Below are 13,636 nucleotides of genomic sequence, written 5' to 3'. Positions count from 1 at the left end.
TTTGAAATATGTGATCTAAAACAAGTCATCAGTCATTGCATCCTTTTCATACACCAGGCGAATTCCCCAGCAGCGTAGTTCTTCCCACTTCCTGTACAAATCATATACCTCCAACATGTAATAATCATTTGGATTCTTCCCTTCTTTATTGCCTTCTCCATTCCACAATGTTTCAAATGGTATGTAGACGCAACAAATGAAAGGATCGATGAACCTCGAATATCGTTGGATGCTGTTATACTTCAAGGGATATTTTCTTTCAGGGTCAGATTTGCAGATCAATGCAGCTTTTAATATTGTGTCCAGTCCAGTAGGACCGTAACATAACCAAAAACCCATGAATTTATCGGTATACCAAGATGGGTTCAGATCAATTGAGATCACTTTTTGATTTATAAACCGATCATAATTGAACAACTCTGGAATTCTGTCTTGATCAGGAAAAAAAATGACAAAATAATCCCTTTGATGGAAGTCACACTGCATGCAATATAATTATTATTATTACTACTAGAAATCAATCAATTTGACGAGAATATTCAACATTCATATATGATGAGATAAAAACCTGGATGCATATGTCTTGAGAAAATGCTGTAGGAACACATTAACTTGTTCACTTGAGACGGCTCCACAGTCGGATATTACGAGCCTACGCAGCTTAAGACAATTAATTACGAGATCTCTGATGCTCTTCAAGGCTAAATGATAATCTGCTAATAGCCCTTTTAAATTTGGGGGTAGCTCTCCTGGCAGTTCATTAAGATGTGTGCAATTCCTTTTTACACTTTATGATGTGTGCAAGCTCCTCTAAACACCATCTTGAGGATGCATAGCTTTTTGAAAATATTACGACAGCGAATCTGGCATCTTCTATGGCTTTTAAAAGTTCAGCAGAAATTGATTTTCCTGCTTCCAACCGCTCATCATCTTTAAAAGTGTGGATTCCTCTTTGTTCCAGAGCCTTACATAGATGACTCACAAAGGTTCTACGCGTATCTTCACCTCTAAAACTCAAAAAGATATCGTACTTGCAAACTTTGGAAGAAGAAGCATGAGGCATTGTTGAAGAATATTGCTAAAGACTAACAGGCAAGTTCTCAGCTTTGGGTATATATTTGTTGTGCTGCTTAATAAAGAGAAATATTCGAAGCCTAACTGGCGAAATTATTTCTCAGCTATGTGAATGCATAATTTGGTCTATGGGGAAACTTCCAATCATCTTCCTACAAATTGTAGAATTACATATTTGTAGTTATATACATTTTTCCATAGGGTCTTTAATAATATCCTTCATCTTTGAATCTTCTCCATAGCATCTTTGAATTCTTCCTCCTGTTGAGAAAATGACTCAACCAATGGTGACTCACATCAATTTTTTCTTTCTTATTATAGTTAGTCTCTAGGGCAGCTTGAGCACACCTCGACTAATTCCACAAGTCACTTTATAAATCAATTAATACGTTTATTAATAATCTTCTAAGAACAACTATCTTTTCCATTCACCAGTGTTACATGCCTCTTCAATTCCTTAGATGTATATCTCATGTTTCACTTGTTCTTCTTTTTCCTTTTTATAACAAGTTTATCTATTTTAAATATTACTCTTGAAAATTCCGATGGTGTAAGATGAATATCATTGAACTTCAGCTTAAGAAACCTACGAATTTCCGTAGTTCATTAGTTGACTAATTCCACAGGATACCTCCCACCTCCCACCAACAACAAGTATCAGGTAAGTCTATCCATCAGGGATAGGACAAGGATAAATGGGAAGACACCTAATGTTTTTGTCTTCGTTGGAATTTGAACCTAAGGCGCCATGGCTCTCAACCACTTCATTAACCACTAGGCCACACCCTTTATTGGGAACTACTATCATCTCCCTATTTCAACTCATAAAACTGTATCCTAGATATTCATTATTGTGATAAATTAAAGTCATTACATTTTTACTGCTTTAAAATACTTTATTGTAATATGGTCAAAATTAACCCCAAGTTTCGACATAAGAAGACATGCAATACGAGGAATTCCAAGGATTCGGTCACCCATCAAATGGGTCCAACCTCTAATGAAGTTCATATGCAGGATCATTGTTCAATGGGGACCAACTTCTTAGAAATTTCCAGAATGTTATATTCTAGGTGTTTTGATGATCCTCACAAATGCAGGAATCTGGTCCCTGGCAGAATGCTCTCATCCAAATTCAAATGGGATACAGTTGTAAAGTTGTCATGTCAGGTGGTAGGTGAAAAGCGCAGTGTACTGCACCAACATGAAGAGCGGACGAGACTATCTATTTCAGTGTCTCACAAATGCAGGGACCTGGTCTCGGGCTGAGTTCTCTCGTCCAGATCTATAATGGGGTACAACTGGAAAGTTGTCGCGTCAGAAGTTGGTGAGGTCGTCAGTGTACTACACAATCAAAATCGGCGAGGTTGTTGTCCAACGGTCAATAACTCCTTATGATTGACTTAGTTAACATTACAAACAACAAATTAATTCATTCATTCAAAAGGAGAGAGAGCCAACACGTCTTCTCAAGAACTTACTAAGAAAAGTCTGTAAGGGACCTGGTCCCGGCAAGACTGTGTATGTGAAAGGAAGACAACACAACTGTAAAGTTGTCACTTCTGATGTGACACTAGTGCACGTCTTTAAAGAGAAGGTAGGCTCTTAGCCAATGGGCAGTCCCAAGGAGTTTGTGGTCATTTTAATATAGTCTCTTCCAACAAAATACAAACTCAAGATTTGGCAAGCTAAAACTCACAAGCAAAAAAAGAAGAAAGCCATCTTCAACGAAGAACTCAAGCACAAGAACACATACAACAAGGACCTGATCAAGAGAAAGAGTGCTTTCCGTACCAGCTGCTGTTCTTGATTGTTTGTATTTGTACTTAACTTGTAGGATTCGTTTCCCTCTTGTTAGAAATGTTTCAAAACTTTGTTTGAGTCTTGTAAGAACATAGTTAGGGGTAACTTTGTGTTTTACGGTCAAAAGTCTATATTAATAAGTGAGGGTTAGTATAGTGAGCAGTGTTGTATCTGCTTAGGCTCGGTTGAGTAATAGATGATATTACTTAGTGTGGAGATGTCATGACCCGAGCCTACACCCTGGGTGGGACATGCACTCGGAGACCATTGCAGGCCCCAAGCGAACCCTTGGCCTGCTCACTTACTCAGCGGAAGACAATAGTCGCATCTATATTGATACCTGGACTTAATTGAACTGAATAGAAATATCTGCAAATGTTTTAAAATATTAAACATTCAACTTGGCCAAAAGTGGCAACCCAAGTCTCAACCATCAAAACAGGAAACAAAAGACTCAAGAACTAACTGTCTATCTATGAAGCCTCTAAAACAACTGAGATGGATGTTGGGACAAGCCCTACAACATCCTAATGAACTAAACTAGAAAGTAATGAAATGGATCCTCCGGAATGCAATAAGGCTCACCAACTGACTCTGAGTGTTGAACATGATCAACGAGGCGTTGGATGCTGATCCTGGTTACCTGTGTCTGCATCATAATACGATGCAGGCCAACTGGCATCAGTACATTGAATGTATGAGTATGCGAGTTGGAATGCTAAAACAACATAGGCTAGAAAGAATCTGAGAGAAACTGAAGAACTTACCTGGCTCAACTCAACTCAACCTAACTGAACTCATTTCAATATAAAGCAATTTAAAAACAAGTGCAATATAAAGAAAAGAACTGTTTGAAAACACGACATCAACTCTGTATGTATGCAAAGATACAAATAACTCTGAGATGTATGTAAAAATACAAATAAACTGATGTATATAAAAATACAATACTTCTGTGGGAGTTTCTCTAACCGACAACCATCACTTCAGAGCTATAGTGATGATACAACGATCTTCCTCACGCTGCCAGCGCATCCTATACCCGGCCAAATGTATAAGACCTGAATTACCTAATGGATCCACTAGTCTATTTCGAAAAGGGTTCATCATAAAAGTATGACCCATTTCTACCCATGGTGGCTACATGGTTTTATGGAGATGTGAGTTATCTGAACTCATGCTCGTCTCCAATTCAGTGCTCAATACTACTCCCAAAATATATTGGCTCTTATGTTTTAAAAACATATTTCTTCTGTGATTTGAGATTAGTGCTCAAAAACTTAGCTCAAAAGCTATCTTGGAAATCTCAGTTTCCCTGCTTGCTTCATTTAGAAAGCTATTACTCTTTTATGAAAACTAGCCCAAAGGCTCTTTGGAAATCTCAGTTTCCATTCTTATTTAAATGTGAAAGACATTTACTTTGGGAAATACTTAGTCCCCATATGCTTCTTTGAAGAAAAGAACTCCGACTTAACTCTTTACTGAACTCAAAACTTAAGCCTTAAAACAAAGTTAAAACATTTGTGAAAGACCTTTTTGAAAACTTTAAGAACTTATCTTAACTTGACTCTTGACTTCTCTTGACTTTGACTCTTAACTGATCTTGACTTGGCTCTTAACTGATCATTGAATTGAATTATGGATTCAAGGATTAAGATTTGTGATTGGAAAGATCTCATGTTGTTTTAGGAATGATTTTTAGATAGCTAAACATAAGAAAAGACCGAAACTCAAAATACGAAAGTGGGTCCGCGACGCGGAGGCATAATTTAATTTTGGTTTCGAAAATGTCTTTTGAGGCAGAACACCTTGTGTCAGCTCCGCGACATGAAGCATAAATTTTCAAAATATGGGACCAAGAGGGCGACGCACAACCACTTTCTTCTTCGTTTTCCAGCCCCAATTCACCCAAACACGGTTCTTTTTCTTAAATTACTCGTAGATACAGATACCTAGCAAATGTACCTAAAAACCTAACTCGAAACGACCCTATAATGCGACGTAACAAACTCAGAAACTTCCCAACTCAGGCAAATTCAGGAACAATATATTAATTCAAGAATAGGCATCAAGATCATCAATATTCATATGCTTTTAGGACGAATCCAAACTGTAATAAATATGCTTGGCACGTGGGAGAACGATCCCAACGTTATGAGAGCCTCACATACCTGATCGAATCAAATCCTTAGCGAAAACACCAACCTTCTTGATGATATAGCCCCTTTCTTCTTCCTCTTTTCTCTTCTCCTTTCTCCTTAGCCCTAGCGTGGAAATTCTGGTTTTCTAAAACTGACTAAGTTCTGAATTTACCCATATTAAACCCCTAAAATCGGATTAAAATAATAAGGTAGCGAAAAGACTACAATACCCTTTAAAATCCCGGTTTTGGACATTTCCTTAATCCAACAGCCTAACTTCCAAAGGGCATAACTTGCTCATACAAACTCGGAATCGCGCAAACTTGGCGGCGTTGGAAAGATCATTCCAAGTTTTTTCCAACCATATATGGAATTACACCTAAATCATCCTGAGCTAGGAGTTATGGCCGTCTGAAGTTGACCAAAAAATCAGCTTTAACTTACAATTTTCCAGATTTGCTTGTACTTTCCAAAAATAACTATTTCCAGATTTTAAACTTCTTTCTAGTTCTTTCTAGTTGTGGGATGTTATAGGAGATTAGCAGGTTAATCTCAAGGTGTAAACTGCGTTTTGCTTTTGCTTGTGAAGATTCGTGAAAGCAGTTTGAAAAGTCTTGTGAGACAGGTAGGGGTGTTCATGGTTTGGATGAAAACCGATCCAAACCGAAAAACTGAACCAAACCGATTAAATAAACCAATTTTTATTTGGGTTAGGTGTGGTTCGGTTTTATATTTTTAAAAACCGATAGTATATGGGTTGGTTATGTGGTTTTGTTCAAAAAAACCAAAGAAATAACCGAACCGAACCGACAAATTATATACATATATATTATTAATATACATACATAATATATTATTTTTATAAACAATTTTAAAGATCTTATATGTGTTTTCATCAAAATTTATTTATAATTTACTTATGAAGGAAAAAATGCCCAAGGTGAGGATATTTATCTTATTGATTTTATGTATATGAGTCTCCCGGAAACAGCCTCTCTACCTCCACGAGGTAGTGGCAAGGTCTGCGTACACTTTACCCTCCCCAGACCCCACCTAGTGGGATTTCACTGGGCATGTTGTTGTTGTTGATTTTATGTATATGAGTGTGTCTATGACAATTCTTTATAAGATTGAAAATATCACTTTCTCTTTCTTCTAAGCCAAAATAATGAATTTTGAAGCTTTAGTTAGAGTAAATTCAATGATTGAAAGTTCTGTAATGTCAGTCATTCTAACTATTTTCATTTTAAATGGATTGTTGTCACTTTTTTCATGTTTTGAATGAATTATTTCTTTTATTTTGTCTATGGTTAATAACCGAATAACCAAACCAAACCGAACCAAAACCGATAACTACCAAACCGATAAATATATACTCCCTCTGTCCCATTTTATGTGGCACCATTTCCTTTTTGGTCAGTCCCAAAAAGAATGTCACATTTCCTTATATGGTAAGTTTATAAAGGTACAATTCCTCTTTTATCCTTGTTGGTCCCACTTAATCTTAAAATAATACTCCAATACATTTATGAGGAGAGAGAAAAAAAGTCTACTTTTTAAAGGGCAATTTGGTAAACATTTCAAAATCTTCATTTATTTCTTAAACTCCGTGCCCGGTCAAATGTTGCCACATAAAAATGGGACGGAGGGAGTACTATATTTGGTTTGGTTTGGTTTTGATAATTTTAAAACCGATTAAGTTGGTTTGGTTTTGGTTTTGACCAATAACCGATCCAAACCGACCCGTGAAAACCTCTTGAGACAGGTCATGGTTTTACTCCCTTGAGCAAGGAGGTTTCCACGTAAAACACTTGTGCAAATCTTACTTCCAGTTGTTTATTTTCTACACATTTTTAGTTACTGTTCTTGCTGAGTCAAGGGACCTGGTCCTTGACTGATAGTGGATGCATACATTCCAACAAGTGGTATCAGAGATTGACTTTTCTAACTGGTTAACAACAAGAAAAGAAAAGATCTTGAAGGAATGGCTGCACCACTAAACAGGCAGAGAAGTTAGTCCCCTGTAAGACCTCCTCTTTTTGATGGTCAGTTCTATAGACACTAGAGGATTCGAATAAGAGACTATCTTATAGCTGAGGACGTTGAGGTATGGGACGTCATACAAAAAGGTCCTTACGTGCCAACCATTGAGATTAAGGATGGAGAGATCACTAGAGTCATTATCAAAACTCGTCAACAATATAATGACTCCGATAAAAAACTTGTCCAGAAAAATTATAAAACCAAAAAATTGCTGATGTGCGCCATTTGAATGAACAAATACGATCTGATCTCATCGTGCGAATCAACCAAAGAAATTTGGGATCTACTGAGAATACCTATGATGACATTGAGGAAACAAGGAAATCTAAGCTAGATTTCTTACTGCTGAGTTCGAAAGTTTCACCATGAGAGAAAGTGAATCTGTTCATGAAATGAGCAAAAGATTCTCCACCGTTACAGACGAGCTCATGCTCCTTGAAAAACCAGTGCCCATGTGCAAGCAAGTCTCCAAGATACTGGAAATTCTTCCCAAATCTTGGACAAATGACCTTGTGATCAGCAATGAGACAAGAGAGCTTGAAGTAGTGACATTGTGTACACTATTTGAGCATCTTCAAGATCATGAGATGCACAGAAAAGGAAAGGGTCTAAGTCTCAAGGGTGAAGACAAAGAGGGGGACCAGGTTCGTGACAATCTAAGCAGAAAATAGACCTTTTTCTAGGCAGTAAAAAAGGATATGGCAGCATGGAAAAATTCCTCAAGTGATTCAGATGATTCTAAACACTCTAATGATGCTCTCATGGCAAAATCAAATGAGGAAGATGATGATGAAAAGATAACTCTATCATATTTCAAGCAAAACTTGAATACTTTTTCTACCAGTAAATTGAGAAAGCTAGTTGTTGTACTACTTGATTTGATAAGTGAGCTAACAACTGAGAATGATCTCGTGAACAATAGTCTAGATATCTCTCAAGATGGAAAAATTGCTTTAGTTGCCCAAATATCTGATATTGAATATCAAATGGTTGTTCTAGAAGTTGAAAATCTAGAACTGAAAGAAAAGATGAAAGAGGTAACTAATACAGTTTCTAAAGGAAAGAACGAGGCAAACAGCTTGCAGCTGGAGCTTGAAAATAAGCTGTATACTACTGAAATGAAGATGGAATTGGCTTTAGAAAGAAATCTTGAGTTGGAAAGGGACCTGGTCCGTGTAAAAGAGGAACTTGAAAAATCCCTCAAATTGAACAATTCCTCTATGATCCTTACAAATCTACTTGGTCAAGGAAACAACAGTAAAAGAGGGGTGGGCTGCGAAAAGATCTTTCCCCCATACAATCCTCACAACAAATCTGTTTATGATGCTGATGATCTGATGTGTGTGCATTGTGGTCAAGATAGACATCTTAAGAGAGATTGTCCTGTGTTGAAAAAGTATGGAAGAAGTTCGTCAAACTATTCCAAACAGCGGAATAGACTGAAGAAGGGACATGGTCCTTCTTATGGTCCTAAGTTGAAGAAAAGCAGTATGGCTCATTGGACAAAAGATTTTATTATCACTCCGTTATCTGCTTACTGGGAACTCTGTCTCAAATGGGTTCCCAAGGCTAATAAGTGATTTGATATGCAAGTGAGAGAAAGTAGTAACAGTCAGTGTTGGTTTATGAATAACGGATGCTCAAAGCACATGACTAAGAAGGCTACACAACTTCCTCTCTCTCAAAGCACTTCAAGGTAGAGGTGTCTCTTTTGGCAAATGGCAAGAAATGGTATGTTCTTGGTGTAGGTATGACTTGAAAGTCTGTGAAACATTCTTTTTAAATTGTGTACTATGTCAATGGTTGAAGTACAATATTTTAAGTGTTTGACAGATTTGTGATGAATGAAATAAAGTTAAGCTCTTATAAGATAACTGTGGTGTCAGAAACTTGCTCTCTCGGGTGATGATCTTGACATAAAAGAAATGCAAGAACATGTATATTACGGATCTAAATATTGCTCGTGGTGACTGTCTAACTTGCCTTAGTGCTCAAGGTAAGAATGTTGAGGTATGACACAAGAGACATGCTCATGTGAGTGCTTCTCTACTGCATAAACTTTTGTCAAAGGACCTGATGCTCGATCTGCTCAAAATGAAATTTGCAGATGGCAAAGGTTGTGATTGTGGTGTTGAAGAGAAGCAGATCAGACCATCCTTCAGGTGGAATAAACATGCTTTCAATCTTTCAAAAAACTTTCGGGCTGAAGTGGTGAACACTACATGTTTTGTGACCAAAATGATGATATTGAGAAGTTTGATCTCAATATTGATGAAAGAATAGTTGTGGTATACTCTTTTGCCAACAAGGCTTATCGGGGTGTCTAAAAAGGTGGTCATGTGAATTTTTTATGAATCTGGAAGAGTTGAGAAGTTGCAAAAGAAAGAAGATTGTGACATGGAAGGGTTGCTTCAAATTCAGAGAGACGGTTTTAATAATGAGCTTGCTGAAGAATATCCTCTTCATGAATACAACAATCTCAAGGAAGCTATGCAGATGATGAACCTGATGAGGGACCTGGTCCATTAGGCAGTGCTGAACAAAGATGGTGCAATTCAAACTGATAATGTGAATTCTGAAGGTGAGAATGAAGAAGCTGATCAAGCTCAATTTGAAAGAAGCAAAGTATAACACTCGGTTCCCCAACAAGCTGATAGGTTATCCAAATTCCTCCTCAACAATGGCTTCAAAAGAGGTAAAATTGACAAAACCCCTTTTGAAATCACAAGGAAAGAAATTGTTGATTATTCAAGTACATATTGATGATGTCATCTTTGAAGCAACCTTTGAGGTATTGTGTGAAGAGTTTGTTGCACTCATGAATAGTGAGTTTGAAGTAAGCAAAATGGAAGAATTAAATTTCTTCTTAGAGCTACAGATTTAGCAAACCTCTAAAGGTACCCTCGGTTGTCCAGAAAAGTACATAAATGAGTTTCTCAAATGACTTAACATACTTGAAGTCAAGACAATGATAAAGAGGGGTAATGTCATCATGAAGTTTTGCAAAATGAAAGATCAAGTGGATGACATCTTCACCAAAGCCCTAGAAAGGACCAGTTGTATACACTCATAGAGACTTAGCTACAGGGAAAAAGATAGCACATCGTTCAGGGGAATTGATGTTTGATCAAAGACTGGGACCTGGTACCGGTTCAAAGAAGCAGCTGAAAAAGTTTCATGTTATGGATGCCTAGACAATTCATACTCCCATGGGCACTAACTTGCTGTTGGATGCTGATGAACCTGGTTCAGAGACTCCATTCTTGTAGAAATGAATCACATTTGAGGGCTACTAAGAGAATCCAAAGACACTTGAAGAAAACAAGGACTTGGTTCTATTCTGTCCACCATGAGCCTTTTTGATTTGGAGGAACATATGATGTTGATTATGCTGGGTATCGAGTTGATGGAAAGAGTACCTCAGGAGTGGCTTATGTTATTGGCTGATCTCTCACTCATAGGGAACTAAAAGGAAAGATTCATTTGCTCTTTCAACAACTGAGGCAGAGAATGTAGCAACTGCAGCTTGATGTGCTCAATCTTGTTGATCAAGCAGCACGTTGGAGCTCTTAGAAGACCTGGCTGAGATAATCAAACTGAAGTTGGCAATGCTGAAACCTTATTGAACAGAACCTTTCTGAAGCAATCAACCCTCACATGACTATGCAAAGGGAACAAGTATCCTTGCTTTTCAGTTATATATGTTTTAGCAAATTCAGTTTCATACCTTTTGTAGGTATACACACATGGAGAAAGGGCTGAAGGAAAGGAGAAGTCAGGACAGATCTAGGCAATCATATTCAAACTACAGAGAGGGACCTGGTCCGTTCTCGAAGGTTAGCACTCTTAACATTGCATTTTGAATTATGCATGAGAACTATTGAAATTGCCACATGTCTGTCATTCAGGTATCTGACTACTACCTCATCTTTTGAATACCAATGACACTTCCTTTCACATGATACACCCGTTTCATTTTCTTTATATTCCATATTTCTTTCCATCTCCCCAGAAAATTCAATTTCCCTTCCAAATAGCAGAGTTTTTCGAAACTCTCTTTTCTCCTCTCTCAAAAACACTTCAAATTGTTAAACCCTTTGTTCTTATTGGAGAATTTTTTGATGAAGATGTGTTTAAGTGTGAAGGGGACCAGGTCCACCAATCAAAAGGAAGAAGTGGAAAAGATGATGTTCAAAAGGGAGAAGTTGATATTCTGAGAACTCAAAGTATTCTGAAAAGGAGGGTGTCTGTTTTTTTTTAAAAATAATGAAAAAAAATGTTTGAAATGAAATTTTCCTTTTTGGTTCCTCAATTATTGATCTATTCATCTCGAAGGCCTTGAGTAAGTTTGATTTTACTAATCTTTCTGTTATGAGAAACTCAGACTAGTGTTGGAAGCTATGACAATTGCTCTTGCTAATAGGGATACTAAAACGGTTTGCCTAAAGGCTTAGCTTCTAAAAAAACACTATCAGAGGGATCAGGTTGAAAAAAAAAACTGGCAGCCTTGAAGGTTCTGCATGAAGACTGGCAGTAAAGCATGTTGAACTTTAAGACAAATTCTAAAAAAAAAAACATGCTAAGGGATATGATCTACTAATTCTATTCTTTCAATCCCTTGATGCTAAGTCATCCCCTCTCTTCCTAAATTCTCATGTCAGTCCTCATTCTTCTTTTTCTATCGAAACTGAGTAGGCATTGTCTGGTTCTCATTCGTAATGATATGTGCAATGCTTTGATTGCTGATCTTGTATTTATGAATGACAAATGCCTTGTTTCTACTGCCTTGTCTCATTACTTTATGCATTTTTACTCATGCTCAGTGTTGCCCAAGTGGCCATGAATTTGCTTGAACTGTATTTCTATCAACTTGGTTTACTGCTTTAACCCCTTTTTATGATGTCAAAAGGGGGAAAAATTGTTAAGGTATGAGATCAATGATGTTAGATACTTGAAGAGGACATAGTCATGCCGATAGGGGGAATAAATGTAGCACTTGAAGAGGACATGGTCATGTCGATAGGGGGAATAAATACTAGCTACTTGAAGAGGACATGGTCATGTCGATAGGGGGAATAAATACTAGCTACTTGAAGAGGACATGGTCATGTCGATAGGGGGAATCAATGCTACTTGAACAACACATGGTCATGTTGCTGATAAGGGGAAGAAGTTGAACAAGTTTGTCATCATCAAAAAGGGGGAAAATGCTATTTTGATGTTTTGATGATTTGACAAACTTTCAGGATAATGAAACTCCAGTTACTTGAAGAGTTCTTGTTGATAGGGGGAACTAGTGAATAAGTCTGCTATCATCAAAAAGGGTGAAAATGTTATTTTGGTGCTGATGCTAAGTTTTGATGATTTAACAAACTTAGAGATCTAACAAGGAACCAGATCCTTGTTATTAGGACTGATGACAGTGAATTGAATGAATAAACTCAGTGTGAGGAATATTTGTGTGTAATAATCAAAAAGGGGGAAAATGTTATATTCTAGGTGTTTTGATGATCCTCACAAATGCAGGGACTTGGTCCCTGGCAGAGTCCTCTCGTCTAGATTCAAATGGGGTACACTGTAAAGCTGTCACGTCAGGTGGTAGGTGAAAAATGCAGTAAGCGTAGTGTACTACACCAATACGAAGAGTGGACGAGACTATCTGTTTCAGTGTCTCACAAATGCAGGGACCTGGTCCCTGGCTGAGTTCTCTCGTCCAGATCTATATGTGGTACAACTGGAAAGTTTTCACGTCAGAAGTTGGTGAGGTCATCAGTGTACTACACCAATCAGAATCGACGAGGTTGTTGTCCAACGGTCAATAACTTCTTATGGTTGACTTAGTTAACATGACAAACAAGAAATTAATTCATTCATTCAAAAGGAGAGAGAGCCAACACGTCTTCTCAAGAACTTACTAAGAAAAGTCTATAAGGGACCTGGTCCCTACAAGACTGTGTACGTGAAAGGAAGATAGTACAACTGTAAAGCTATCACTTCTGATGTGACAGGTGCACGTCTTTAAAGAGAAGGCAGGCTCTCAGCCAATGGGCAGTCCCAAGGAGTTTGTGGTCATTTTAATATAGTCTCTTCCAACAAAACACAAACTCAAGATTTGGCAAGCTAAAACTCACAAGCAAAAAAAAGAAGAAAGCCATCTCCAAGGAAGAACTCAAGCACAAGAACACATACAACAAGGACCTGATCAACAGAAAGAGTGTTTTCCGTACCAACTATTGTTCTTGATTGTTTGTATTTGTACTTAACTTGTAGGATTCGTTTCACTCTTGTTAGAAATGTTTCAAAACTTTGTTTTGAGTCTTGTAAGAACATAGTTAGGGGTAACTTTGTGTCTTACGGTCAAAAGTCTATATTAATCAGTGAGGGTTAGTATAGTGAGCAGTGTTGTACATGCTTAGGCTCGGTTGAGTAATAGGTGATATTACTTAGTGTGGAGATTAGAAGGTTAATCTCAAGTTATAAACTGCGTTTTACTTTTGCTTGTGAAGATTAGTGAAAGCAGTTTGAAAAGTCCTGTGAGACAAGTCGTGGTTTTACTCCCTTGAGCAAGGAGGTTT

The 13,636-nt window shown here is 37.5% G+C and overlaps 1 protein-coding gene across 1 annotated transcript in view; it reads right to left on the bottom strand.

The window, feature by feature from the left end:
• The window catches only part of LOC107059736 (TMV resistance protein N-like), a 21,792-nt gene continuing 8,156 nt past the window's right edge, over positions 1 to 13,636 (bottom strand). Inside the window, exon 4 of the mRNA XM_015306548.1 lies at positions 1 to 480. Within this exon, the coding sequence (XP_015162034.1) occupies positions 16 to 480 (465 nt within the window). The 3' untranslated portion in view covers positions 1 to 15. The remainder of the gene's footprint in view (positions 481 to 13,636) is intronic.

This window comes from Solanum tuberosum, unplaced genomic scaffold, assembly GCF_000226075.1.
Source record: "Solanum tuberosum cultivar DM 1-3 516 R44 unplaced genomic scaffold, SolTub_3.0 scf00034, whole genome shotgun sequence".
NCBI lineage: Eukaryota > Viridiplantae > Streptophyta > Magnoliopsida > Solanales > Solanaceae > Solanum > Solanum tuberosum.
Note: the sequence above shows the minus strand (reverse complement) of the source record. Positions and strands in the feature narration are given on the sequence as shown.